General features: G+C 42.4%; 2 protein-coding genes across 2 annotated transcripts in view; both read left to right on the top strand.

Moving 5' to 3' along the window:
* The window catches only part of MATN3 (matrilin 3), a 17,342-nt gene extending 8,309 nt beyond the window's left edge, over nucleotides 1-9,033 (top strand). Inside the window, exons 5-8 of the mRNA XM_008138369.3 lie at nucleotides 1,373-1,498; nucleotides 4,448-4,573; nucleotides 6,760-6,870; nucleotides 8,521-9,033. Coding sequence (XP_008136591.2) covers nucleotides 1,373-1,498; nucleotides 4,448-4,573; nucleotides 6,760-6,870; nucleotides 8,521-8,576 — 419 coding nt within the window. The 3' untranslated portion in view covers nucleotides 8,577-9,033. The remainder of the gene's footprint in view (nucleotides 1-1,372; nucleotides 1,499-4,447; nucleotides 4,574-6,759; nucleotides 6,871-8,520) is intronic.
* Nucleotides 9,034-11,390: 2,357 nt separating this feature from the next.
* WDR35 (WD repeat domain 35) overlaps nucleotides 11,391-26,384 on the top strand; it is a 43,079-nt gene continuing 28,085 nt past the window's right edge. Inside the window, exons 1-9 of the mRNA XM_008162387.3 lie at nucleotides 11,391-11,422; nucleotides 12,216-12,333; nucleotides 14,197-14,268; nucleotides 15,812-15,904; nucleotides 17,947-18,075; nucleotides 18,673-18,806; nucleotides 22,338-22,503; nucleotides 22,623-22,768; nucleotides 23,905-24,030. Of these exons, the coding sequence (XP_008160609.1) occupies nucleotides 11,399-11,422; nucleotides 12,216-12,333; nucleotides 14,197-14,268; nucleotides 15,812-15,904; nucleotides 17,947-18,075; nucleotides 18,673-18,806; nucleotides 22,338-22,503; nucleotides 22,623-22,768; nucleotides 23,905-24,030 (1,008 nt within the window). The 5' untranslated portion in view covers nucleotides 11,391-11,398. The remainder of the gene's footprint in view (nucleotides 11,423-12,215; nucleotides 12,334-14,196; nucleotides 14,269-15,811; nucleotides 15,905-17,946; nucleotides 18,076-18,672; nucleotides 18,807-22,337; nucleotides 22,504-22,622; nucleotides 22,769-23,904; nucleotides 24,031-26,384) is intronic.

Raw genomic sequence — 26,384 nt, 5'->3', positions numbered from 1 at the left:
TACTGAGGGCACAGGAGCGCTTCTGTGGTATTCTTGCTAAAATTTCAGAATCATGAGGAAACATCGGACCAGGCGTCCTCAAACTATGGCCCGCGGGCCACATGCGGATGTTTTTGCCGTTTTTTTTTTTTTTTTTTTAATATATTTTATTGATTTTTTACAGAGAGGAAGGGAGAGTCAGAAACATCGATGAGAGAGAAACATCGATCAGCTGCCTCCTGCACACCTCCCACTGGGGCTGTGCCCGCAACCAAGGTACATGCCCGTGACCGGAATCGAACCTGGGATCTTTCAGTCCGCAGGCCGACGCTCTATCCACTGAGCAAAACTGGCCAGGGCCCGTTTTGTTTTTTTACTTCAAAATAAGATATGTGCAGTGTGCATAGGAATTTGTTCATAGTTTTTTTTAAAACTATAGTCTGGCCCTCCAACGGTCTGAGGGACAGTGAACTGGTCCCCTGTTTAAAAAGTTTGAGGACCCCTGCATCAGACAAACCCAGACTGAGAGATATCCTACAAAGTGTCCGAGTCATAAAAGGCAACGAAAGGCAGGAAGTATTACAGCCTGGAGGAGACTAGGGATGTGACAACTTAATGCCATGTGGGATCCTGGGCCAGAGCAGGGACATTGGTGGAATAATTGGCAAAATTTGAATGCTTAGATTAGTAAAGAACTAATCTGTATTTTAGTTAGTAGTATTGTATTAGTGTTTAAGTTCCTGGTTTTGATAACTACACTATGATTATTTAATATGTTAACATCTGGGGAGACTGGATGAAGAATAGGACCTCTCTATACTATTTTTGCAACTTTTTCATATACCTGAAATTATTTCAAAGTGGAAAGTTTAAAAAGAAAAAGTAATTTAAAAAATCTCACGTCAGTTCATAGAATAAGTGCATTGCGTGCATTTGGGTCTTGAGTTCTGATGCTGTTCTGAGTCAGTGGGTCTCCTTTGGACTCAGTTTCCTCACAACGGGTGAGGGTTGAACTACATGTTCTTCAAACTCTATGTCTTTCTGAATCTACTAGTATAAGTAGCTACCCAACTGTTGGTATTGCTCTGATTCAGTAAAAGTACAAATAAACCTAAAAGGAATGCTTTAGAAAGCATTTTATGATATATTTAGATTATGAAAACTCAATATAGATGGTTCTGAAAAGGAGTTGGGGAAGTAGAAGAATGAGTACTGTGTGTGTCGGATTTTGTTGAACTCAGCTGGCTTCCTGTAAGAGCAAATGGAACTGATGCCTTTGAAAGGGGTTTGCTCCTGACATATTCTAGCTGCAAATGAGATTTCTGTATATACGGAATATATTGCATTTTTTTATATCGTTGAATTTCTTCTCTCCTGCGCTTTTGTCTGGCAGCTCAAGATCGATGTGCTTTAGGGACACATGGCTGTCAGCACATTTGTGTGAACGACAGAGCTGGGTCCCATCACTGTGAATGCTACGAGGGCTACGCCCTGAATCAGGATAACAAAACCTGCTCAGGTGAGACACACTCAGCAAGCACTTTCACACGTGGCTCCTTCCTAGAGCAGGGAAACCAACTTGCAGTTTCCCAAGAGAGAGATTCAAGGCAACGTAAAGAACCAGGCTTCAGACATTCTACTGTGCTCACAGACGAAGGCACGCATTGCCTAGAGGACAATGAGCTCAGCCGCAGAATCAGCAGACGTGGATGACTTCAGAAAATTACCGGGAAGTGGGTGGGGAGTGGGGGATATGAGGCAAGCTCAGTGAATGGAGGGTCCTTATCCAGGAAAATTTGGTAGCTCTGTCCACTGGGGGCTTGTAAAGCAAATGGGAAACCTGAGAGGAAGTCAGTTGGACAGGAACTATTTGGGGTGATAGGCTGAACTGATCTTTTTCCAATTAAAACTTGGCTTTGAACTTTTCTGTGGCGTTAATCTTAGAGCTGGAGTGTGTTAGTAAAGGAGACTTTGTAAGGGACTGAATCAGACCCACACGGATCTTCCAGTAAGTTTGCGGCAAGTCGTTCCCTGACAGTTTCTAGATGATCAATCTTCGAAGCATCTGAGGCTTGGCTAGCGTGCCCGTGCCCCAACTCGAATCCTCATTAACTTGATTTAAACTCACTGGCAGAACACAGTGGCATTTATAATGTAAAAACACTCCTAAGAGAAACTCCCAGCTCTCCAGGTGCTGTTTAGTTCTGGCATATATTTTTTTTAGATTTTATGTATGGTTTCCTCTCCCTTGAGGAGATATATTAGGTGACCTCTACAAGAGGGATGAAGGGAAATGGCTATCACCAATTTCCTTTGTAAAAAAAATGGGATCAATGAAAGAGAACTGAGCACCTGTTGTTCCCAGGACTGCTGAGCACTGTGCGCATATAAAGCATAAGTTTCTGCCTCTCTCTACAGGCAAAGAGACCCAATGTCTTAAGTAAGCAGAGACTAAATAGCCAGGGAGAGGGACTGATGGAAAAAAAGGGCCGGGATGGAGGGCATGTTCGCTTGTTATCTCTAGTGAGTGTCAACGTAAGAAACGTCCAAACCTGTAAGAATTTTTATGAGTTTATTTGAGCCAAACTGACAATTGCTGGGAAGCAGAATCTCAATGGATGAAGAAAATGCTCCAGAAAATGGCAGTTTTATCACTTAAAAAAATTGATTTGAGAGAGAGACAGACAGACAGACAGACAGACATCGATGGATGAGAGAAACATTGATCAGTTGTCTCCTGTATGTGAAGGCAACCTGGCTTTGTGCCCTGACCAGGAATCAAACTGGTGACCCTTCAGTGCATGGGATGACGCTCAACCAACTGAGCCACACCAGCCAGGGTTTACCACTTACCTTACACATTAGAATCAAAAGGGAAGATGTAAGGGAGTTACACAAAATCCAGCGGTGATAGATTAGGGAGGATGGAGAATGCAAAGTGGGGGAATCCCTGGGTCTGGATAAAAAGTGAAAGGAATAGACACATACTTCTTTCCCATAGGCAGGTATAGGATGGTTCACAGTCAACAATTAGCCCGATAATAACAACGAGGGGGTTTGCGAGCTCCACTCCGGTGCAGTGGTTATGCTTTGAGGGGTCTGGAAAAAAGAATGACTTTGATATTCCAAAGGTATGCTGTCAGGCACATTATCTTCCATTCAAAAAGGCAACAGCCAGCCTCAGTTAGGGTGAAGGCTGACCTTTGTTAGGAAAAACACTGCCCTCGGACATGCCTACCTGCCGTGAACTGCTTTTAGTTAGAAAGTTTTAATTTCAGACCCTCCTCTGTGGGTACTTTCCATCTCTGAGTATGGAAGGCCACCACACAGGCCTCCCCGGAGCTTGTCAGGTTTAGTATGTGGCCCCTTTTCTGTCCACATGAGCGACACGGAGGTGGAGGGACTGGCGGTGGGCCTTTGAGGATGGCGACAGTTTGGTGGAGGAGTGGAGAGATGGAGCAGGCCAGGGGACTGGCTTGTGCCGGCTTGTTCAGGGCGGTAGGGCTGTCAGGCGGGCTGCACTTCTCAACCCGTTACAGGTCTCCCCCTTGGTACTGTAAGCTGCCAGGAACATTGGAGTCCTGGGAAAAGGACACAAAAACAAATGTACATTTCAACTAACAGGTGTGGAATAAAGGGACATTTTATTTAAGAAAACCCACAAGACATCAAAGACAATTTTCAGTCTAGGCGGACTACTCCAGGAATACGCCCACTAAACAGGACAGGCAGATTAAGTAACTTGTCCACAGTCACTCAGCTAGTAAGTAGCAGAGCCAGGATTTGAACCCATGTACTTGCTCTGGGATACACGTGCTCATAACACTAAGCTATACTGTCTCATGGTGCAGGGCACAAGATAGCAAAGGGAGGTAGAAGAGAAAGACAAGATGGCGGATTGATACATGTCATCATCATCATCATCATCATCATCGTGTGTGTGTGTGTGTGTGTGTGTGTGTGTGTGTGTGTGTGTGCAGGTCAGTGCTTTCTGTCCCACTTTGTAAGCTATCAAGGGCAGGCCCTCCATCATTCGAGATCCTTTTTGTGCAGCATCAAATTTAGCTCCATGTGTAGGTGGGTCCCTAATAATAATGTTAGTGGGGGTGAAGAAGTCCCATGTATGGTTGGAGGTGTTGGAGGCGATGGTGGTCATCAGTAAAGTTCTGACGGTGAGTTCTGGAATATAATCAAGACTCAGTGCAGCCCCAGTGCTGCGGGTAGGAAAACAGAGCCGCACCCCCAGATATGGGGAGGAAAAAAAAGGAAAGGGCGTATGCACTAACAGGCAGGCCAAGGGGATGTGAGATACGAGACAAGAAAGTAGGCTTTCTTCTCGTGGAACAGGGGAGACTTGTTGCCGATGACACCTGTTGGGACCAAAGCAAAGCTTTTCCTGCCAAAAGCCTGTGCTTAGTTTCCCGTGGTAATTTGTGACTGTTTCCCTCCCTGCGCCACTCCTGGCCAGTTCGTGACAAGTGTGCTCTGGGCTCTCACGGCTGCCAGCACATTTGTGTGAGTGATGGGGCCGCGTCCTACCACTGCGATTGTCATACCGGCTTCACCCTGAATGAAGACAAGAAGACGTGTTCAGGTAAAGACTGGCCCTTTAATCCTATTCCATTTGGTAGGACAACCTAGGAGTGAGCTCTTCTCTCTTAAAGTCTGAGGCACATTCTTCCTGTTGGAATTCTCCAGGGGTTCCCACTTGGCATCAGAATGAAATAATTCTACTCCTCCCATGATCTGGTTCTATCCTCTATTCTCTCTCTCTCTCTCTCTCTCTCTCTCTCTCTCTCAAATTAAAAAGCAAAATCACTCTTGGGCATTTTTTTTATTCCTGGAAAATGGGATTCTGAGATGATTTATAATGGTTTAGGCTCTGACCTCATTTGCCCAGTCATTCACTGAGTTATTTGTTCAGCAGCTATTCATGGAGCTGCTGTTACATGTCAGGTACTGTTAGGTCCTGAGGAAGGAACTGGAGAGGAACCAATGTTTTTTTAAAAAATATATTTCTTTATTGATGTCCGAGAGGAGGGGAGAAGGAGAGAGAGATAGAAACATCAGTGATGAGAGAGAATCATTGATCAGCTGCCTCCTGCCCACCCCCCACTGGGGATCGAGCCCGCAACCCAGGTATGTGCCCTTGGCTGGAATTGAACCTGCGACTCCTCAGTCCGCAGGCTGACGCTCTATCCACTGAGCCAAGCCGGCCAGGGCGGAACCAATGTTTTGTAGTGAGCAGTGTACTAGTCTTGCACTTCTTTTGTTAAACTTATTCCTAAATCTTTTATTCTTTTTGCTGCGATTATGAATGAGTCCATCTCTCAACTTCCAATTGTGCTACATCGCAGTTGTCCGGTTTTCTATGGGATCTGTTCATTAGAACATCCCACTGAGCCCCTGCCCTCACGGAGCTTATAGTCTCCCAGGCAACATACACTGAAAAAGTATCCTAAGTACCAGTTTTATACTCTGCACCGGGATGATGGGTGGGCTTGTACTACATCCAGAAGCTACATTCTGGTTTACTCATTGATTGAGATGGGGTTTGAGCTGGCCCTCCCTAAAAGGTTCAATAGGGTTTGGACAGGTAGGTGGATTATATTTACTCAAGCGTGCTTTTGTCCCCCAGCCCTCTGTCATATCTTTGTAGAATGTGGGAGAAAATGTAGGAGCAAAGGCCCACTGCCTGTCCTCGGGCAGTAGTACTACTCCATTGGAAGGCTACACTTCAGACCTGGGAGGCTGTTCTTATTTCTATCAGGCAATTGTAGAGGCGATGAGATCGAGTAGGAATAGCTGCCTCACTGAATTACAGAAAGAAACAGGAGTTTAGCATTATCAGTATCCCAGGTTCTTTGATTAAATGTCAATGCAACTTTAGTTCCAAAGTATTTATTTATTTAATATATTTTATTGATTTTTTTACAGAGAGGAAGGGAGAGGGATAGAGAGCTAGAAACATCGATGAGAGAGAAACATTGATCAGCTGCCTCCTGCACACTCCCTACTGGGTATGTGCCCACAACCAAAGTACATGCCCTTGACCGGAATCGAATCTGGGACCCTTGAGTCTGCAGGCCGACGCTCTATCCACTGAGCCAAACCAGTTAAGGCTCTAAAGTATTTATGGGCCTGGGGTGGGGGCCAAGGGAGGGGCAGGTGCATGCTAGAAGGGGCCAATGGGTGAAAAAGGGGATATATGTAATACTTTCAACAATAAAGATAAAAAACCCCCAAAAACCCGAAGTGTTTATGGATAAGAACTAGAACTCTCATTTTAAACAATTCAATAGAATAATAGCCCATATAGGAAATCAGGAATTATCTAGTTTTAAACCTTGAAGTATTTTGGCTGCACACATAGAGGTTTTCCTCGTTTTCATTTTTTAATGAGGACACGGTATCACAAGATTCGTTGTCTTATCTCTGTGTTCTTGGCTTCCCGCTACACTGTCTTTTTAAAAATTTACATTATGTCCTGGAAAATTTCAGGCAATCACAAAAGTATAGAGAAAATAGAATGAGCTCACATGTAACCATCACCCAGCTCCGACAATTGTCAGTTTGTCCCCAGCATTTCCTAGTTCAGTTTCTTCTGTGACATTAACATTCCAAAGGATGTTGTCCTCTTCGTGTATGCTCCTGGACCCCTTTACCTTCCAGAAAATGCATTAGGTGGGCCCTAAAAATGGAACTATCGAGTCATGGGTTTCCACACTCGCCATGATTTCTAATTAACCACAGCATTTCGTGTCCTGTCATTGTCATCAGCCATTCAGGAAGCAGCAAGACTCGTCTCCATAAAAGATGCCTGTGGATGCGAAGCCACGCTGACATTCCAGAACAAGGTCGTCTCGTATCTGCAGAGACTGAACACCAAGAATATCCTTTCTGGGAGGTTTTCTGCTCAAGGCCTACCTAGGTTCTACAACGAGCCAGACATTTCAGGATATTTCACAGGATAAGGGCCCTCTCTATTCATTACGTTTTAAGATGAGCAATAGTAATACTGTACAGCGTTTATTTTGTAAATTGAGAGTTCCTTTTAAACGTTTTAAGAGACTGTCTCACCCACTTAATATGGACATGTAAAAGCTACCTATTTCTTTCCCTAGTGTTTTTCCATAGTGGCCTCTGCTCCTAACTGAGCTCTTCTTCACAGATCCAGCTATTATGCTATGACGCCCGTATATGGCTTCTTCCTTAGGAATCTGGCCATGCATACAATGAGTCAGCTGATTCATGGGGTGCGATCGCTCAGATAACACACGGCTGTGACACTGGCTAGCCAAGCCGTCAAAAGGCAGATTTGAAATGTAACATGTTACCATGTCAGAAACGTTCAAGATCAGCTCTTTAGTCGAAGTTGTGATTCAGGGAAAATACTTGTTTAGCGCGGCTCAGCTTAGCAACACTGTCCCTAGGGATCTTAGAGGAGTGGCATTCAAATTGTGACAGGGGTCCCTGAGGAGGAGGCAGAGACTTTCCAGGGGTACAGTGGACGTGTGTGGGGGAGCGAAGGGGTGGCAGACAGAACGTTTTAAAGATCAGTTTCCAAATCCTTCACTTCCTTAAGTTGATCTGCCCAAGATGCTACTTGTCATCTCTTTTCCTCTCTCTCACCTCAGTATCCCCATTCTCCTAACTTTACACAAACCTCTCACATAGCCTGAATCTTACTAAGGTGCATTTCTTGGAAAAGATTCAAACAAAGGGACAATTCAACAGATTTTTAAACCAAGGCCTCATAAACACGATCCCCCCCACCCCAATCCATACCATTAAGAGATACCTTTCCAATTAAATTTTACCTTTTATTTGTAATGATTTTATGTCAAAATTTATAACTTATTTGTTGTTTGGATCCATTATGTGCTCATAATAGTTGTACTGATACTTCAATCCAGATGATTTAAAGAAAATTGGGGCCTTATGGTCAAAGAAATTTAATTGAAAGGTAATTTCAATATGAATGTGTGTGCTTGTTTGTGTAAGTTTACTTCAGAGAAGTATAATAGAGTGATCAACAAAATATTTCTAAGATTCAAAGTAGAATAAAATTCTGTGAAGAAAGTAGAAAGGAAATAAAAATTCTTTTGTTTTAAATATTTTAGAAGAATACTAGGTATCAATCTAGTATGCTTTTAATGTAACATGGGATACATTTGAAAGGTTAGTTTAAATTTTATTTTAGAAAGTCAATATTTATAACAGCAGAAATTATACTAGTATATTTTGTAACTAAAACTTATGAAATTTTCATATAACTTAAATATGCACAAGACACCACTTATTTGTTAAATTATTTTAGGGGCATATGAGCAAAAATGTTTGAAGACTACTGCTTTATATCATGCTTCCTAAAAAAAGAACTTCCAAGTTTTAGATTACATTAGACTTGAGAAAACATTTTTACTCTTTTTCTTTATTTACAATGGACTGTAACTATTTTCTTTTGTATTGAAGTGTTTGAAAGTGTGTGTATGTTTTCTAATGTCAAAATAAATGGTGTTGGCCTTAACAACTAACCACTTGATGGCATTTTGGAGAAGTTGCAAGCAAATGAATATGGACAAATACATCATTAAGCTGCTCAGAATTTTCACCCTGGCCAGTGTGGCTCAGTTGGTTGAGCATCATCCAATGCACCAAAAGATCGCCGATTCGATTCCAGTCAGGGTACATGCCCAGGTTTCGGAGTCCCCACTTGGGGGTATAAGGCAGCCGATCGATGTTTCTATATCACATCGATGTTTCTCCCTCTCTCTCTAAAATCAATATAAATGATCTTTAAAATTGCTCAAAAATTTCACCTGGAAATATGGAGAACTTGCTGTATTTAATACTTCTGTATGTTCCAATGGTGCTAATTATCTGCCATTAAAATGCTTGAATTAGTGGGTACGTAGTTTAAGAATCTCCTGGAGAATCGGTATTATTTTTCTAAGGAAACAAATGTTAGATCCTTAATTTAATGCAAACTTTAGTGTCTTTAAGTTATGACTATGAAATGGTTGGTAGGAAATAGATTGAAAAGTTTAATATTTCTTTCTTTACTAATTGAGCCATTTCATTTTTTTTTTCAGTTCCTAAGTTCTCATTCTATTCTCAAACACAAGTATGTTATTTCTATAATTATATTCATATTATATATTCATCACAGATATTTTTAAATGTATAATATATAAAGAATAATAAAAATCACCTGTATAAAACTACTAATAGTGTGCTATTTTTTCCCCAGTGTTCTTCCTTTATAAATGTACATTTTAAAATTCTGTTTTTTTAGAATATTGAATTTATTGGGGTAACATTGGTTAATACATTTATAGAGGTTTCAAGTGTACAATTTTATAATACATTATCTGTATATTGTGTGTTCACCACCCAGTGTCAAGTCTCTTTTCATCACCATTTATCCCCCCTTTACCCTCTTCTACCTGCCCCTATCTCCCTTTTCCTCTGGTAATCACCATATTGTTGTCTGTGTCTATAAGTTGTTTTTTTCTTAATCCCTTCACCTATTTCATCCAGCCTCCCAGCTCCCATGCCTTCGGACAGCTGTCAGTCTGTCCTTTGTGTTTTGTAAGGTTGTTATGTCCATTAGATTGCACATATAAGTGGAATCATATGGTACTTGTCTTTCTCTGACTAGCTTATTTCACTTAGCATAATACTCTCCAGATCCATCCATGCTGTGGCAAAAGGTAAGATTTCCTTTTTTTATGGTTGAGTAAATGTGTAAATGTACCACAGCTTTTATTTAAAATCTATTCTACTGATGGGCACTTGGGCTGCTTCTAAATCTTGGCTATTGTCAATAGCACTGCAATTCCCTACAGAAACAGTCAAAACCCAGAAACAGTAAAAAATCTAAAATATAAACTTTAAAGGGAATAAATGAAAAATAAACATGTCAAGGCAGTATATATTTTATGAAACATATATTGTTATTTCTCAACATTTTTGGAAGGACATGACATAGAGCAGTATTATTTTCCAAACATATTTGAGCACAGGATCAGTAATATATTATTATGAGAGGCCCAGTGCACGATATTCATGCATAGGTAGGGTCCCTAGGCCTGGCTGACAATCAAGGCTGATCAGGGCTTTCTGGCTGCTGGCCAGAGCCTTCCTTCATTCTGCGCTACCCCCCTGGTGGTCAGCTAATGTCATAGTGAGCGATTGAACTCCCGGTCGAACTCCCAAGGGGACACTTTGCATATTAGCCTTTTATATATATAAATATCACAGAGCAATGATGCTATAGAAGGAATAAATGAGAGTTCATGTTCAAGAACTAAGGAAAAGTATTTAGATATGATTTTTCAAGAGTGTGACCATTAGTAACTAGCTTCGATTAATCATGTCTTAAATCCCCCTGGCTTAGATAATACTCATTTGATTCATGAGTCCAGTATAGGGAGCCCGTGAGAAGGTGCCAACATATCTTAGGAATTTACAGTTTGGTGCTCAAAAAATTGATACCCACACATTTGAAAACAAATACATATTTTATCTGAATGGGGTAAGGGTTAGGTTTGGAAAGAATTTCTCAGGAAGACCTGATCAATGCCTTTGGCCAAGAAGGTGGGGACATCAGAGGATATATAAAATGGCCTTAGAAGCAGAGAGGAATGGTGGGGTGCAGAAAGCATACTGCCTTGCTTAGAGTAGGACACCACAGGAAAGACATTTTAGGAGGCAGATCTGATTTTAGCCAGAGTTTAGATTTGATAAAAAGGCAGCAGGACAATTGTCAATTCTTTTCTTTTTTAAAAAAATATATTTTTATTTGGAGGTTGGAGTTTGTGTTCATTCTGTTGATTGATTCAGAACACGCTCCAGGGAGTTCTCTAATCCCCAAAGGCCCCAGGGAAGGTTTTGCAAACTTGGAAAATGCGTGTTTGCCATTTCATTTGCCCGAAGGCCACAACCTCCCAGAGGCAACTAAGGATGCTGGGCTTTGGGGCTCACAAAAGACTCAACCATCGACGGGGCGCCTTTCCGGCTCGATGGACCCTGACACGTCTCGCGAGTTTCCCAGCGCCCCCCTGAGGCTGTGCGCTCCGAGCCCGCGGGGGCTGAGGGCATCGGAGGCTCCGGGGCCGGGCGCTGAGGGTGGGCGACCAGGCCCTAGCGGAGAGCAACAAGCCCTGAAGCCCCAATGACCGCTTCGGCCCGGAGACAGCGCCTCCTACAGGCCCCGCGACGTCCGCGCAGGCGCACAACGCCCTCTGGGCGCCGCGCGCCCGACACCGGAAGTGTCCCCCGGCGCCCCGGATGCGGCCGGTTGCCAGGGCGACGGGAGCTTCCAAGAGCCGCTGGTCCTGGCACTTAGCGACTCCAGAAAGAGTTCCCGGCTGCGGGCCTTGGGCGGCGGGGCTCGTCCCCTCGGGCCTCCAGGATGTTCTTTTATCTGAGCAAGAGAGTGAGTGTTCCAGGGGGCGCCCTCGCTTCTCCGCTCCCGCCTCTGCCCGCGTCTGTCTCGGTCGCGGCTTCTCCATCCCTCCTGGTCCAGCAGCGGACCTCCTCCGGCCGGTCCCCGGAGAGGACCCACTGCCTCGCCGGCCCCAGGCTGGGTTCTTGAGCGGGGCCCGCCGGACAGATCAGTGGGTGCTTGCTGCCCTGTCGTTCCTTCTCCACCTGTTGCCGATCCAGGTGACTTAAATTCTTCGGGCCATCACGGGCCTTCGGGGAAGAGAAAAAAGAATGACCTAAGGCAGGGATGGCGAACCTGTGACACGCGTGTCAGCACTAAATATTTAGTTTTTGGTTTATTAAATACAATTATATATAGCAATTATACATTTATGTTATTTAAACTATAAATATCGCGAAATAACGTTTTTTTCCTCCAAGTGACACACTACCCGAGTTATGCTCAGTTTTTTGGCGAAGTTTGACACACCGAGCTCAAAAGGTTGCCCATCACTGACTAAGGGGAGCCTAAGGATGTGTGTGGACAGGGAAGGTGGACCGATGGTTTGCATTTGTATCTCCGTGCCCTTTAAGAAACCCACCAGGCGGCTCCCGCGGTGGGCTCCTCTGCGGTGCCCTTGTTGGTGGGCACTCCTTCCCCTCTTTCCCCACGGGCAGCGCCCGGCGCGGTTCAGGGACGGCACCCATAGTCCCGGGGGCACTTTCTTCAGCGTGCCCCCTCCTGTAGACTCACTTTGCACCTCCTTCCTAGAAAGTGGCGAGTGGCCCTGCTTGCTTTTCAGATCGCCATTCCCAACAACGTGAAGCTGAAGTGTATCTCTTGGAACAAGGACCAAGGATTCATAGCGTGTGGGGGCGAAGATGGATTACTGAAGGTTTTGAAGTTAGAGACACAGACGGGTAGGTAGAAATGAATGCACGCCCACGTGTTTGCACGTGGTGGAAAAATGGGCTTGAGATTTGCCCGTGTTATTGCCAGTATGCAATTTTAATTGTTTTAAAAGGGGAGGAATGAAACCCCAAACATTTCATGGTTGTTTTTCTAGAGTGTTTTTTTTTGCAGGAAAGTTCATAGAATATTGAACGGGAAGGTCAGATGGCTTTTGCTGAAGTTATTGATGGGAAGTGCAAAAAGAATTTGGCCTCTTGATATTTAGTAATGTAACCTCTCAATCATTTGGTTTCCTTAACTGTCTTAAAAGAAAATTTCTTTCTGCTATGTTTCTCAAACACATATACATATATGTATGTATATTGCATATACTTTTAAAATCTTGCTTAACATATGCAGGAAGTTTTAGTTGCATTAAGAAATACATTTTTGGCCCTGGCCAGGTAGCTCAGTTGGTTAGAGCATTGTTGGGATACACCAAGATTGAGGGTTCAATTCCCTACCAGGGCATATATAAGAAACAACCAATGAATGCATAAATAGGTGGAACAACAAATCAATGTTTCTCTCTCTTTCTCTCTCTCTAAAATCAATAAACATATCCTCAGGTGAGGATTAAAAAAAAAGTGTATTCTTGTCTTGTTCGAGACAGCAACTGGATAATTAGAAGTAGTGGTTTTGAAGGAACTCATGTTTTTCCCCCGACATTGCTTTCAGAGTAAAGAGTATTTTTTATAATATTTTAAGACATATGTTATGTGAAAGTAGAATTTTTTAGCATCAACTTTTATAATTTCCACTGTCACAGATTTTAAAGATTTTCATAGATTTGTATTTTTAAATGAAAGTTTTAAAAGGCTATATTTTACATGTAACAATCAGATTTTCTAAGTGAAGATTAACTTACTGAAATGATGTATTTTAAAATTGTATGTATTATCTATAGTATGATTAGTAATCAAGAATAACAAAATAAGGTAGCAGCCTTTAAAGGCTTCTATTGCACTTTGGATAAAATCTAAAATTCTTATCATTTCCTACAAAGACTTCATAATTTCTCCTGTGCTTATCACTCTTGCTTCATCTTGTGTCATTCTCCCTGTTCAACTAGGACTTCTTTCAGTTTGTCAAAGGCTCTACCCCTGGACCCCCAAGCCTTTGCACTGGCTGTTTCCTAGCATGGAATACTTCTCCCTTGCCCCTATCTCGCTTGGCTATCTCCAGTTTATCCCTCAGTCTCAACTTAAATATCCTTTGTTCAGAAAGTCTTCATATGTATACATTTATGTTGATATATTTATGTGTGTGTATTTAATATCTATCCCCTCGGTAAGCTCCAAGTTCTCTGAGGGGAGAGGCCTTAGTTATTTTGTTCATCATTTTGTATTCAGAACCTCCCACAGTGCATAGCACAGTGCAGATGTTCAATAAATATTTGCTGAATAAATGAATAAATACAAGATTCTGCGAAGTCTAGTAAAAACCAATTTCCAAAGTCTTGGCTCTTTGAGCCCACTTATGCTTTAGATTTTTCAATCTATATGTCATCAATATTTCTATTTGTGATCTTTTGGGAAGGAGTAAGTAGTAATAATAATTACTAATTATTTAATAGGCTGAGTAAACAATGTTCTTGTATACATTTTGCTTTATTTTGCCAGAACAATATTTTTGCAAGGGTGTATGTATTCTTGTCCATATTTCCACCATGAGAAAAATAGATTAGAATGAGGCATACTTAAAAATAATATTTTTAATGTCATCCAGGAATAGGATCTCCTTTCAAAAAAAGCAAGAAATGTCAAAATCTTATAACCTGTCACTTACATATTTGCCGTAATATTTTTTGTTACTGTTTTTTGTTTTTCTAGATGATGCAAAATTGAGGGGTCTTGCAGCGCCTAATAACCTTTCTATGAATCAGAATCTTGACGGTCATAGTGGTAAGTCATATAATTTTTTAATCACATTTCATCTTTAGGCATTTAGAAACCATCTACTTCATGCAGAATTGTCATCATTTTCAATAATGGTAATACTTAAAATAATCATTGCTGTTGAGCCATAGTATAGCCTAGAGTCATTCGACAACTTTTACATTACATGATTAATCAATGAAATACTCAATAAATCTGAAAAAAAGTAGCTTGTTTTTTATATATTAGAAAATACTGTATTTGTCTGTGTATAGGACATAATCTTTTTTGAGAATTTGTCCCATGGTTCCAGATTAAAGTAGACTAACGAGATGTAACAATTGAATGCACTATTGTGTTTTTTTAATCTTCACCTAACATATATATATATGGAATGAGAAAAACAAGTATCTATAAAGGACATTAGACAATTGATAAAATTTGTATGTGGAATGTGGGTTAGAGAATAATATTGTATCATTGTTAAATTTCCTAAGTTGTAATGTGGTTATGAAAGAGAATATCCTTATTCTTAAGAAATATACACTAAAATATTTAGGGATTACAAAAACTAAAAAAAAAAAAAAAAAAATCAATTGTCCATATAGCCCAGAGGTTTAAGATCTGCTTAAAAGTGTGTTACTAATAGAATGGAAAACAGAGGGAATGGGGAAGAGAGATTAGGGGACATAACCACAAACAACACCCCCCCCCCCCCAAAAAAAAAAAAAAAAAGTAAAAACCTAAAACAATTAAGTACTTAGTATGATGTCCTTCGGGCATTATAGTCTTTGGGAGTCTGGCCAGTTTGGTAAATCTTACATTTGTTTCTGTCATCAGCTATATGGCAGCTCTCGCAACTGACCATAACAGGTGCTTTGCTGGCATGAAATAGGAACAAACATGAAATAGTATTACCCATTCTTGTAAAAAATGAGTGATAGCCGAAACCGGTTTGGCTCAGTGGGTAGAGCATCGGCCTGCGGACTGAAAGGTCCCAGGTTCGATTCCGGTCAAGGGCATGTACCTTGGTTGCGGGCACATCCCCAGTAGGGGGTGTGCAGGAGGCAGCTGATCGATGTTTCTCTCTCATTGATGTTTCTAACTTTCTATCCCTCTCCCTTCCTCTCTGTAAAAAAATCAATAAAATATATATATATATATATATATATTTTTTTTAATAGTAACTGTATCCTATGAATATTTAAAAATATATATTTTTTATTAATTTCAGAGAGGAAGGGAGGGGGAGAGAGATATAGAAACATCAATGACGAGAGAGAATCATTGATTGGTTGCCTCCTGCACGCCCCCTACTGGGGATCAAGCCCACAATCTGGCATGCGCCCTGAAAGGGAATGGAACTGTGACCTCCTGGTTCATAGGTTGAAACACAACAACTAAGTCATATTGTCCAGGCTCCTATGAATATTTTTGACTAATATTAAGGGTGGGTAGTTGGACAGGAACCGTATTGATTTTAACATGCTCTTTGGGATTTTTTATAAAAATATGTATGAAGTTAATTATACCTTTTTTGTAGTTTCTAAATTGTTTTATATTTTTTTAGGTTGTGTTCAAGTTGTCACATGGAATGAACAATATCAGAAGTTGACTACCAGTGATCAAAATGGGCTTATCATTGTTTGGATGTTTTATAAAGGTATGTTAGGAGAGTTTATTTAATCTTTCACAAAGTGGAGGCTGGATTACAGTATTTGAATGGGGAAATAACGTCTTTGAAACAGACCCCTTTTAACCAGCAACAGGAGTTCATTCTGACTGTACAGGGGTTATATTTCTGGACTTATTTCTCTCTACTTTCCCCTTTAACTTCATTTCCTTTGAAATGTGACCTTGTATTAGGAAAGTGAGTGAACTGACTGTTGAGAGTGACTGTTGGTTATCTCCAAAATTAACTTAAACTCTTAGCAGAATAGTTTCTGCTGGAGGTAGCTCTTGTTTTTTTAGGTTTCCAATAAGAATTAGTTCCTATGTGGCCAGTGACTGGAGTTAGGTCAGTAGATAAAAACACATTTATTAAGAAGTCAAAGGCAATAATTCATTTCCTTTATTGAGTCAGTTAGCTTCCTTTTCTTCTATGGATACAGATTTTATCTCAGCTCTGACTCCTGGCTCACAATTTGTGCCTTTTGTCCACGAGAGTGTGAGAGAAGGATTAATTTAGGTGCATCACTATTGCCAAAAACAACAACTCATAATACATGTTCTCTGGAGGCCTGTAGCCATCATTTTTAAGTGAAAAGTGTGCCTTAATTCATGTGTGTTGTTTTGAAAATGTTCAGAGTACACCATTTAAAAATTCTTATTTAAAAAAAATATGCCACAGTACATGAGTTTATTATTATTTTTTAAAAGTGTGTGTGTGTGTGTGTGTGTGTGTGTGTGTGTGTGTGTGTAAGGAGTGGAGTGTGAAAATATAGTCGATTAGGATAAACTTGGTCTTTTCCTAAGGTAGGGTCTCCAGGCCTTGCCCCTGACTCTGATAATACCCTGCTCTGGCTTGTTATTTCCAACTTACGTGATCATCTGCGTGGCTGCAGGTCAGAGTTCCCTATACCCAAATGTGGTGAAGTCTTTTCAAAACCAAAACTAAAACAAAGTAGACATGGATTTGCCTCACATTTGGTTTTACCTTGAGACAAGTCATGCCTCTCGCCAAACCCGTGCACAACGTTTTTGTCATTCAGCGTTGGTGATGTGATATTGCTAATGTGATATATACACTATTTTAAATGTTTTTCAGGCTGGCTTAGAGTTTTTACCTAATGTGCTTATATTTCACGTGCTTATAATTAGTCATTGGAGACTTTATACGTATATACAAAGTTATTGTGGTTGCTCTGTTTTTTGTTTTCTTGGTTATTATCTGAAGTGCGTTCAAGTGGGAAAAGTCAGGCTTTGAGAAAAATCAGTTTTTCTGGCCCTTCAAAAGCAAATAAAGTTTTATTTTTCAATTAAAGAAAGGAAGAAAGAAAGAGAGGGAAAAAGGTGGGAATTTATTGTGTTTTCTGTGATGATCTTAGTCAAGGTCTAAGTTAATTTTTCATTTTGTTGGATTTGAGAATTTTATAGTTCAATGTCTCGGGTTGTGGAAAACTTTGCAGTTGTTTATTTCACACTAGGAGCCCGTTGCACGAAGTTTCGTGCAATAGACTTTTCCTTCACCTGGCTGCCGGCACCAGTTATCCGCCAGCAGCAGTTTTCCTCTGGCCACCCGCCCATCAGAGCGCCTCCCGCCAGCACGATCGGCCACCCCGAGAGGAACTCGGATCGGGAGGCGCTCCGATCGGGCGGGTGGCCAGAGGAAAACTGCTGCTGGTGGAAAACTGGTGCCAGCAGCCACGCAATCAGCCACCCCGAGTTCCGCCACCAGCGTCTTCCGCAGCGCCGGCCTAAGCAGCGCCGGCTGTTTAAGCCGGCGGGAGGAGCGGGGGGGGGGGGGGGGGGGGGCGCGTGGACTCGCGAGTCCCCGCCCCCCGCTCCTACCGCCAGCCAATCGGCCACCCTGAGTCCCGCCCCCCCGCGCCTCCAGCCGGCCCAATCATGGGCGTAGCGGAGTGATGGTAATTTGCATATTACCATTTTATTAGGTATGATTGTATTCCATGGGATGTTTCCAAATCTTCAGCACCATCTAATAGAAGTGGAAGTTTTGACCTGTACTTTTATTTGTGCAAATAGGCTCTTGGTATGAGGAAATGATCAACAATAGAAATAAATCCGTGGTTCGCAGCATGAGCTGGACTGCAGATGGACAGAAGATCTGCATCGTGTATGAAGACGGGGCGGTGATAGTCGGTTCAGTGGATGGTAATGCCTTATCGCACCCAGAACTGAGATCGAAACTTAGTTGATGCTTTTATCTTTAGAGGTTTAAATTAATTATTGTATGTTAGTCTTCTGTCAGAAAATAAACATAAAAAGAGAAAACAGTTGGCATATAATTTGATGACATTCCAGAATCATTTATTTTTAATTAAATTCAAGTAAGAAAGTCTATTTAAAAAAATTTTTTTATAGTGGTGCTAAAAAAAAAAGTGAATTCACTTTTCAGGATTATTTTATTTTATTTTATTTTATTATTTTTTAAGAACTTGTTTTTAATATATTTTATTGATTTTTTACAGAGAGGAAGGGACAGGGATAGAGAGTTAGAAACATCAATGAGAGAGAAACATTGATCAGCTGCCTCCTGCACTCTCCCTACTGGGGATGTGCCCGCAACCAAGGTACATGCCTTTGACCGGAATTGAACCTGGGACCCTTGAGTCCGCAGGCTGACGCTCTATCCACTGAACCAAACTGGTTAGGGCTTCAGGATTATTTTAAATATGTCTGCCTAATTATATAATTTACCTTTATACTTGAACTTTTAATGAAACAATTATGTTGTATGTTTTGCTTTAGGGAATCGCATTTGGGGAAAAGACTTGAAAGGTGTACAGTTATGGCATGTAGCGTGGTCCGCAGATGGTAAAGCCTTACTTTTTGGAATGGCAAATGGAGAAATACACATTTATGATAGTCAAGGGAATTTTATAGTAAGTATATACCCATATATTCATTAGTTTTATTTATATAATTTTATATGATTATTTTATGTATCTGTCATATACATATACACATTTATTTATGACTAGAGGCCCTGTGCATGAAATTCGTGCATGGGGATGAGGGGGCCTTCAGCCTGGTCTGCATCCTCTCACAATCCGGGACCCCTTGAGGGATGTAGCAGTGCACCAAGCGGCAGGCAGCCAGGGAGGAGCCCAAACTGGGGCTGGTGCCACGCTGCTCACGCTCATTCTGGCCTGCTGTGCCTACTGTCGCTGCTGTGCCTACTGTCACCGCTGCCACTCGGTAATGCTGTGGTAATGCTGCTGTTGAGTTGGGAGAGGCTCCAACCGCTGCAACTGCACTCGCCAGTTGTGAGCCCAGCTTCTGGCTAATCAGCGCTCCCCTTGTGGGAGCATACTGACCACCAGGGGGCAGCTCCTGTGTTGAGCATCTGCCCCCTGGTGGTCAGTGTGCATCATAGCGCGTCATAGCAACTGGTTGACCGGTAGTTTTGGTTCCGGTCGTTCCGTCATAAGAGTTGCTTAGGCTTTTATATATATAGATGGTTTGTGTAATCATGAAAGTCTTCTGTGGGAAACAGTATGGAATTTCCTCAAAAAATTAATAATGGAACTTTTTTTTGACCTAGTGATTCCACTTCTGGGAATATATCCTGAGAAGCCTGAAACATTAATTTGAAAGAATATATGCACCCCTATGTTCATTGCAGCATTATTTACAACTAGAGGCCTGGTGCATGAAATTAGTGCACTTGGGGGGGGGCGGTCCCTCAGCCCAGCCTGCATCCTCTCGCAGTTCGGGAGCCCTCAGGGGATGTCCGACTGATGGCTTAGGCCCGCTCCTTGCGTCAGTCAGACATCCTTAGCATTATCGCAGAGGTGGGAGGGGCTCCTGCCACTGCCACTGCGCTTACCAGCCGTGAGCCTAGCTTCTGGCTGAGTGGCGCTCCCCCTGTGGGAGCACACTGACCCCCAAGGGGCAGCTCCTGCGTTGAGCATCTGACCCCTGATGGTCAGTGCACGTCATAGCGACCAGTTGTTCTGCCGTTCAGTCGATTTGCATATTAGCCTTTTATTATATAGGATAGCCAAGATCTGGAAGCAGCCCAAGTGCCCATAAGTAGATGAGTGGATTAAAAAGCTGTGGTACATTTACATAATAGAATATTACTGGGTGGTAAAAAAGGAAATCTTACCTTTGCAACAGCATGGATAGACCTGGAGGGTATTATGCTACGTGAAATAAGCCAGTCAGAGAAAGGGAAATACTATATGATCTCGTTTATATGTGGAATCTAATGAACAAAATGAACTGATGAACAAAATAGGAACAGAGTCAGGATGCATGGAACCGATTGACAGCTGTAGAGGGGAGGGGTATTGGGGATGAAAGAAAGTGAAGGGATTAAGCAAAAAAAAATCCTACCTAATAAAAGAGAAACATGCAAATTGACCGTACCTTCGCTACGCCCACAGCCAATCAGAGCGAACAAGATGGCGGTTAATTTGCATATGTGGGCGCTGAGCGGCCTGGGTCCTGGAAACATCCTCCGGACCCAGGCCTCTCCTAGCCTGTAGGCCCACGCTTAGGTCCTGAGTGGCAGGGGTCCCAGAACGCCCCCTGGCCACTCGAAGCCTATGGGTGCAGGCCCCAAGCTGCCTGGCAGGCGGCTTGCAAAGGCTCTCGCACGAAGCAGTGGTTTGGGGCCACGCCCCCAGCCAGGCGCCCATGACCGGGGGCTGGCTGCTGGCCTCTGGGGTGTGCCGAGACCCTGGTGGCCACCGCTGCGTGCTACCCAGGGTCCCTGCATGCCCCCAGCCTCGGGCCCATGGTGGGACTGGCTGCTGGCCTTGGGGCGTTTGGAGACGGGGATGTTCCCGCCCCACCCCAGAGGCTTTCCAAGCTCCAGCACCAAGTGGCGGTTTGTTTCCACGCCCCCAGCCCAGCGCCCTCCTCAGGGGGAGGGCTGCTGGCCTCTGGGGTGTGCGGAGACCCCGGCAGCCACCACCGAGTGGCAGGGACACACCCCTAGCCCAGTGGCCACAACCCAGGGGCTGCATGAGCTGCAGAGGATACACCTTTTTAAAAAAATATTTTATTGATTTTTTTTACAGAGAAGAGGGGAGAGGGATAGACAGTCGGAAATATCAATGAGAGAGAAACATTGATTAGCTGCCTCCTGCACACTCCCCACTGGAGATGTGCCTCCAACCAAGGTACATGCCCTTAACAGGAATCAAACCTGGGACCCTTCAGTCTGCAGGCCCATGGTCTATCCACTGAGCCAAACCAGTTTGAGAGCAAATACCTTTTCTGACTGCTCATTGGCTAAGCTCCCTGTAGGCCACCACTTGCAGTGTTCTTGGTAATTTGGATTATAAGAATCCAAGAAGGTGATCTAGGGTTTTTCCACCACACTCCTGGAGAAAAAAATGAAGGTCCCTTGAGGGGTCCTAGATTGGAGAGACGGCAGGCTGGGCTGAGGGACAACACCCCCCCCCCCGCCCTCCCTCCCCCCATGCACGAATTTCGTGCACTGGGCCTCTAGTCTAGATATAATACATAAACACAGACAACAGTGTGGTGATAGCCAGAGGGAGAGGTGGTGGGGGTAGGTGCAGATGGACAAAGGGGATAAATGGGGATGGAAACAGACTTTGCTTGGGAGATGGGCGCACCATGCAGTGTGCAGATGATGTTTTGTTGAGTTGTACACTTGAAACCTTTACGGTTGTGTGAACCCCATTAAATTCAATTAAAACAAAGAACGTCTTCAATTCAGGTTTAAATCATCTAAAAAGTTTTTTTTATTAAAAAATCACCTCTGGTTGCGTCAAGATAAATGGATGCTTTTCGTTCCCTTTTTCAGGTAGCTGGAAGGGACAAGATTTCAGTGCACAGAGCTGAGGGATGATGAGTGGGAAGATGTGCAGTTTAATGGCTGTGTCTGCTCAGGCCCGAAGCCACAGTTTACATGAGAGAGCACAGATATTCCTGTAGGAAGCTACTAAGGGCTGTTTGTAAAAAGAATGAAGACTTAAACAGTAAGGGACAGAAATCAGGCCTGGAAAGAAGCAAAATGTATGGGCTCAGGTCGTACCATCTCAGGAAAGACTGGCTTTGTGTGACTGAGCTGTGAGGGGCTGATCGTGTGGGCAGCGCTGCCTTTCGTCAGGGTCAGGGCATTCCATGCATCCGCTCATTAATGGGAGTGGGAGCAGCAGCGTTTATATGACCCTTTGCTGTTTCCATAGTACTTTTATATACCTCTTGTCGTTGGAGGCTCATAACGACTCTGAGGTTTTTTCATTCCTCATGTTGCAAACGGGGAAAGCTGAAACTCAGGGGAAGTGATTTTTCCAGGGTTGGTAAACTAGTGAGTGATCGAGCTTGCATTTGAAACTAGACTTTAAAACCCCATTTCCTGTGTTGTTTCTACAATGCTCTGTTCTTGCTGCTCTGTTCTAAAACACAGAACATTAACATGATTTTCTTAGATGAAAATGAAGCTGAACTGTTTGGTGAACGTCACGGGCGCCATCAGCATCGCTGGGATCCACTGGTACCACGGCGCCGAAGGCTACGTGGAGCCCGACTGCCCCTGCCTCGCCGTCTGTTTTGACAATGGGCGGTGCCAGATAATGAGACACGAGAATGACCAGAGTATGGAATTGTTTTTTCATGTGGAGAACTAAAGAATGTTTAAAAATTGGCCTTAAGATGATAAGATTCCCTAGGCTAAGTGGTGTGCCACAGCTGCCTCCTTTCTTCTTTTTGACTAGATCCTGTTTTAATCGACACGAACATGTGCGTCGTGAGTATCCAGTGGAACCACACCGGCAGCGTGCTGGCCGTGGCGGGCACCCAGAAGGCCGGCCTGCAGGACAGAGACGTCAACATCGTGCAGTTCTACAATCCATTCGGGGAGGTACGTGCAGTCAAGATTTTGTCTCTTTCTTCCCATTTAAATATGCAGTGAATAAGGTGGGGGGGAAAGAATGGAGGAAATGGTACAAACTTGTCACATTTTTTGTAAGGGACATTTTCAGTAAAAATATCAGGTGTATGTCTTTGAATGATCCTCACTATAAGTCTTCATAATTCTGTTTTCTCATGGAATTTATAGCACAATCTGTACATTTACTCATTGAGATTTTCAACTTTTCCCTTGACCGGAATCGAACCTGGGACCCTTGAGTCCATAGGCCAACGCTCTATCCACTGAGCCAAACTGGTTTCGGCGCATAATCTGTACATTTAGAAAGTCAGATGTTTCACACGTGATCTGAATATGCATCTGTGTTTGCTGCTGGTTTTTGAGTTGTTTTTGGTGTAATGTAGTTGTTTCAGATTAGTTTTTTGGATTTTTACTGTGATATATTACATGTGCATAGATAATATATATATGTATCTGTCTGTCCTTTCTCCAAACTTCTAATTGTTTTAACTTGTTGTGAAATAATCAATTATTTTAAGAAAGGTCTATCTTAATAATTAATCAAAGGTGATCCTACATTAAATGATAAGCATTGTTTTTCATAAATGCATGTTATCCTCAATAGTATTATTACTACATTTAATTTTCAAAAAGGAGAAGTAATATATTGTGAATTTTAAAGAATTTAGAAAATGAGAACTTATTAGTAACCAAACTTAATAAATTTTTACCTCATTTATTTTATAACTCTGGAATATATTCAATTCCTTTTGGATATCCTGGTGGTTTCTTTAAATTCACCATGCACTTCAAAAATATGTATTTTTGCTACACAAGGCTTTTACCAGTTATTTTAATATTTTACTTAACGATGTGTTTTTTCTTTCTTAGTTGCACATAAAAATAAAGATAAAATTTGATACTGAATTCTTTGGCTATAGTTTGTAAATTTCTCTTACCATATGTATGATTTTTATTATAAAAATTCTAGGAAAATGATTTTGAAGTGAATAGCACCTTTCCACAAAATAATTTTCATACCAGTTTTGATCCCTGTGAGGTGATTAGTGGTAATTTGTATTTTATTTCATTGTGATACTTTAGGTTAACTAGAACTATATTTTCAGTCTCTAGGCACTTTGAGGGTTTCTGGAAAGCAGATATCTGCACTATCTTGGGAAGGAGGTGGATTGAAAATTGCACTAGCTGTTGACTGTTTTATATATTTTGCAAATATTCGACCTGATTATAAGGTGAGTATTATGAGCAGTTGTAAAAAAAAAGCTGTCTTTTACTAAATAGTTTTGTTATAGCTCCAAGTAGAATATGTTTCTTGTATCTGTACATAGCCTGTTTGTTTTAGAGATGAGTTAAAAGGAGGCTTTTTAGTGTGAAGACCTTAGAACTAGTAAGTTTTTCCAGGAAATTATATGTGACTAGTAACATCACTTCAACAATCAGGGTCTCACAGGAAACAGATGGCACACTCAGAGGAGTCACTGAGAGTGATGGAGGGCTTATTACAGGGGTCTGGCCAGGGTTAAGGGGACCAGTGAGGACCGCACAGCAAGTACCTAGAGACTAGCAACAGCGGGCAAGGTGAGGAAGTGTTGTTCTGGAACCCTCTAGCGCTGTGGCTGTGCAAGAGGAACCCTCTGCAGGAGCGGAGCCACTGCCAGCTGGCAGGGCAGAGGCAGCATGGGGGTGGGAGGGAGAAAATGCTTCCACCCTCTCTCCACCGCTGGTGTCTTCTCTTGGGCACACCAGAAGGCAAGGTAGCCCAGGGAATGGAGTTCATAGAAGTCGGCCTCCAGGGCACAGAGCAGGGTAGAGAAGGGCAGAGAAAGGATCAGAGGAGAAATGAGCATAAGCAGATTAAGAGTATTTTATTTTATCTTAAATTTAACATCTGATCCAAAACAAGTTCTGAAGTATGAGACTGAGCTGGTAAACTACAAGTATTTGTCATTAAAAAGACTTACCTCTCTAATTTTTAAAGGGCAAAGAACCTTGGAGAAATGGCTCATTCTAGGACTAGTGTGGGGAAAGTACAAGATAGCTGGAGCATCTTATAGTGCCAGGAAGTCAGGAAGTGCTCCAAAAACAGGAGCATGGGGGTGGGCCAAAGAGACGAAGGAGCCAGTCAGAAAGAGCTCCCAATGGCCAAAGGTGGAGTGATTTGAGCAACAAAATAAGTGATGTAACACTGGATTGTAACCAAAATTATAAAAAATGTCCAGGAATAGAAACTGACATAAATTACTTACATAAATAAATGGGGGAGACCGAACAAATCTTCCTTAACCAAGTATTCAGATTTACTAGGCACCACCCTGTTCAGGAAGTGCAGTGTAGTCCCCCTCTTCCCAATTTGAGTGTGGGGTGCATTTAGTGACTCGCTTCCAAAGAGTACAGAATGGAAAGGGGGAAAAAGGGAAGTAACTTTACAGTGGAGAAACCTGGCAAACACTACCTCGTCCAGGTGATCAAGGTCCGCGTCCTCAGGGATGTCATGTGGGTACCGCACACCTCGATGTGACCCGACAGAAGAGCCCCTCACCCCTGTGGTGGTCTTCCTAAAAACTGACTATCCTGATCCGAGCATGGGAAAAGCATCAGACCAACCCACACTGAAGGGCATTCTACCAGACACCTGGCCAGGACTCCTCTAACTGCCACGGTCATCAAAACAAGACTGAGAAGCCATCGTGGCCCTGGGAAGCCCGGGGAGATATAATGACTAAATACAGGATGTCCTCAATAGGGCTCTGAGGAGAAAAAGGACTCAGGGAAAAACGGATGAAATCCAAATAAGTCTGGGTTCAGTGAATAGTCCTTCATCAGTGTTGCTTTCTTAGTTGTCACAAATGTTCCATGGTGATGTAAGATGTTAATAGGGAGCATGGGAGAGGAGTGTGGGGAGCTATGTACTATCTTTGCAACTTTTGTATAAATCTAAAATTATTTTAGAGTAAAATTAAAAAAAGTCATGGCATAAGAAGTAAACGTGGCTTAGCTTTGAATAGTAAACACAGTCATAATAATGTTGACTCTGAATATTGATTTGTTCAAAATCACATGTAAATATATTGGGAGAGTTAGCCGGAAGGGAAAGCACTAAGTGTGTGAGTAATTAATGCTTATGCAACATGGAAATAGATACCGAAACCGGTACGGCTGAAAGAGTTGTAAAGAGCGGCCCTGGGAGAGAATAATGGGAGCGGAGTGTCTGCATTTTGCTTTTGTTTTACATAAACCCTGTAGACTAATTTGACTATAAACTCTGTGCATATGTTACTCTGGTAAAAACAAATATAAAAAATGTGGGTGGGTGGGAAAAAGCAAGGCATCTGAATTTGAATTTGGCTTGGGGACCAGAATTTAAACTTTTGACAGGGATCACTCTTCCTATTGGCCCCCATACAGCTGTTACTGACTATTGAAAAAGCTGAAATTGTCACCGAGGCCTACATCTTACCATTAAAATAAGGACAGTTAAACAACTAATTTATTTTTGCAGTTTTTTATTTCTTTCATAACCATCTGTATTACTCTTAGATTTTTTGTTATTTTAATGAGAAAAGGTATTAAGCTGAATGTTCAGTCC

Source organism: Eptesicus fuscus, chromosome 16 (assembly GCF_027574615.1).
Source record: "Eptesicus fuscus isolate TK198812 chromosome 16, DD_ASM_mEF_20220401, whole genome shotgun sequence".
NCBI lineage: Eukaryota > Metazoa > Chordata > Mammalia > Chiroptera > Vespertilionidae > Eptesicus > Eptesicus fuscus.
The sequence above is the reverse complement of the archived record's forward strand: the minus strand, read 5'-3'. Positions and strand labels throughout refer to the sequence as shown.